At 41.4% G+C, this 1,965-nt stretch overlaps 1 protein-coding gene across 2 annotated transcripts in view; it reads right to left on the reverse strand.

Moving 5' to 3' along the window:
* pex5lb (peroxisomal biogenesis factor 5-like b) overlaps positions 1 to 622 on the reverse strand; it is a 23,704-nt gene extending 23,082 nt beyond the window's left edge. For both annotated transcript variants that reach the window (XR_004929762.1, XM_012858407.3), the window contains exon 1: positions 236 to 622. Coding sequence is in view for 1 of the 2 variants with exons in the window: in XM_012858407.3 (XP_012713861.2) it covers positions 236 to 250 (15 nt within the window). In the remaining variant the exon portion in view is untranslated. The remainder of the gene's footprint in view (positions 1 to 235) is intronic.
* Positions 623 to 1,965: the final 1,343 nt, after the last annotated feature.

A 1,965-nucleotide genomic window follows, 5' to 3' on the forward strand; every position in this document is an offset into this window, starting at 1 on the left:
TGGTTCAGTTCTCCCAGATCAGAACAAATAAAATGATTTAGAACCCATCAGAACCGCATCAATATCATTTAAAGAAACATTTGAAGGAGGCGAATGAAAAAGAACCGCATGAATTCTGATGTTTTCCTCCTGATCCGTTTCGGAACCAAAGGAACTTTCCTGGCTGGGTTTGTAAAGCATTTAGGTGTATGGGGTTCTGCTGGGGTTCTGCTGGGGTTCTGTGGTGTCCACTCACCTGGACCTGGTACATGTTCCTGTCTGCGGCCGACAGAAGTCCACTTTGAAGAGGTTCTGCTGCCCGGAACCGCTGCTGTCCCACCGGCCGAACCTCTCACTGCTGCTCTGGGTTCTGTCACCGTCCCGGTCCCGCTGCGGTCCTGGTCCACTCACAGCCTCGGTCCCGCTCTCTGTGTCCCGGCTCCGCCGTGGTCCCGGTCCCGCTCCATCTTCCGGTCCCGCTCAGGTCCAGATCCGGTTTCGGTTCGGCTCCGCAGCAGCTCTGAGCTCCGCGGGCTCCGAACTTCTTCTCGCTCCACTCATCTGGAGGCGGAGATGAAAATAAGCCGAGCGGAACCGAACATGGCCGAACAGTTCCGAGGAGGGCAGACGGCGACTTCCTGTGAGGCTTTCACAATAAAGGCCTGAGGAGGCGATCCAGGAGAACCGAGCCTAGCAGATTAAGGCTCTGATCGGAACCAGACCGTTTCTGGTTCTGGTCCAAATGAAACAAACTACAGTAGTTCTGTCAGTCAGAACCATGCGGAACACTCAGGTGTTCTGGCTCAGATCTACTCTTCAGAACCAGAACCAGAACCAGACATGGAGAAGTATGAAGGTAGTTTTGTTTCTTTATTATTCAATCAAAACAATTTGAACTTCAAATAAAAAAAACAAAAACAACGAAAAAACTCATTCTCTTCAGTACTTTTTTTATTCATGGAGTACTTTTGTACCCCATGAATAAAAAACATCAGTGTTCAAATGCAATTTGTCAAATATTTTATTTGCATTCAAAAACTATTTTCTATGATTGAAAATGTTTATCTTTTCATTTAAGTGACTTTTCTATTGATTCTGTTGTTTGTTTGTTTGAAGCAACTTCTTTTTTGATTGAATGATAAAGACACAAATGTCCTACCCATTATATGGTCCGATCAAAAAACAATGTTACTTCAATTAAAAAGGTTGCTTTAAACTAAAAAAACAAAAAAAACAAAAACGGAACTTCCATGAAAGAAAACATGTTCAATCAAAGAAAAGCAGTGTTCAAATGTATTTTTTTTTTTTGAGTCTCAAATATATGTTTGGATTCAAATACTTTTTTTCTTTGTTTAAAAAGTTTTTTTTTATTTTTTTTTATTGAAAATATATTTTTTATTTATACAGCTGTAGATAAACAGATTAACAGGGAGATGCTAAATAACTCCTTAACTGCTTTAATTCATTAACAAACAGAGGAAAAACTGAATGTTTCTGCTAATAAGAAGAAATAAACTATATTCTTGGTCTAAAGTCATTTTGTCCACAGCTACAAATAACTTTAGTTATATTGTTTGACTGGAACAAGCTTCATGACTAGAAATTCAGAGCTTAATGTTTTCATAGATTCTTCGAATCTTCTCTGGTCTGACTTTGTAAACCTGGAGCTAAAGTGGAGAATTGTTTCTATTCAGGATAAAGTTCAGTTCGGCTCCACTAATCTGGAACATGCCTGGGTTCCTTTAAATCCAGATTAAAGCTGTGTGTTCACAGCTGCCTTTATATGTCCCACTTAGACAGAATCAGCTTCAGGCTGCTGTCCATCTTGTCTTTTTTCTTTATTCCTCGTTCATTCTCTCAGGTTTTACCACATAAAGCACTTTACTTGTCTGAGATGTGAGTTCCTGCTGGATCAGCTTCAACTGAGGACCACAGCGCCCCCTGCTGGGCGGCCCTGCATCAGCATCCGCTAATGCAGGTCCAGTT

The sequence above is a fragment of the Fundulus heteroclitus genome, unplaced genomic scaffold (genome assembly GCF_011125445.2).
Source record: "Fundulus heteroclitus isolate FHET01 unplaced genomic scaffold, MU-UCD_Fhet_4.1 scaffold_56, whole genome shotgun sequence".
NCBI classification, from domain to species: domain Eukaryota; kingdom Metazoa; phylum Chordata; class Actinopteri; order Cyprinodontiformes; family Fundulidae; genus Fundulus; species Fundulus heteroclitus.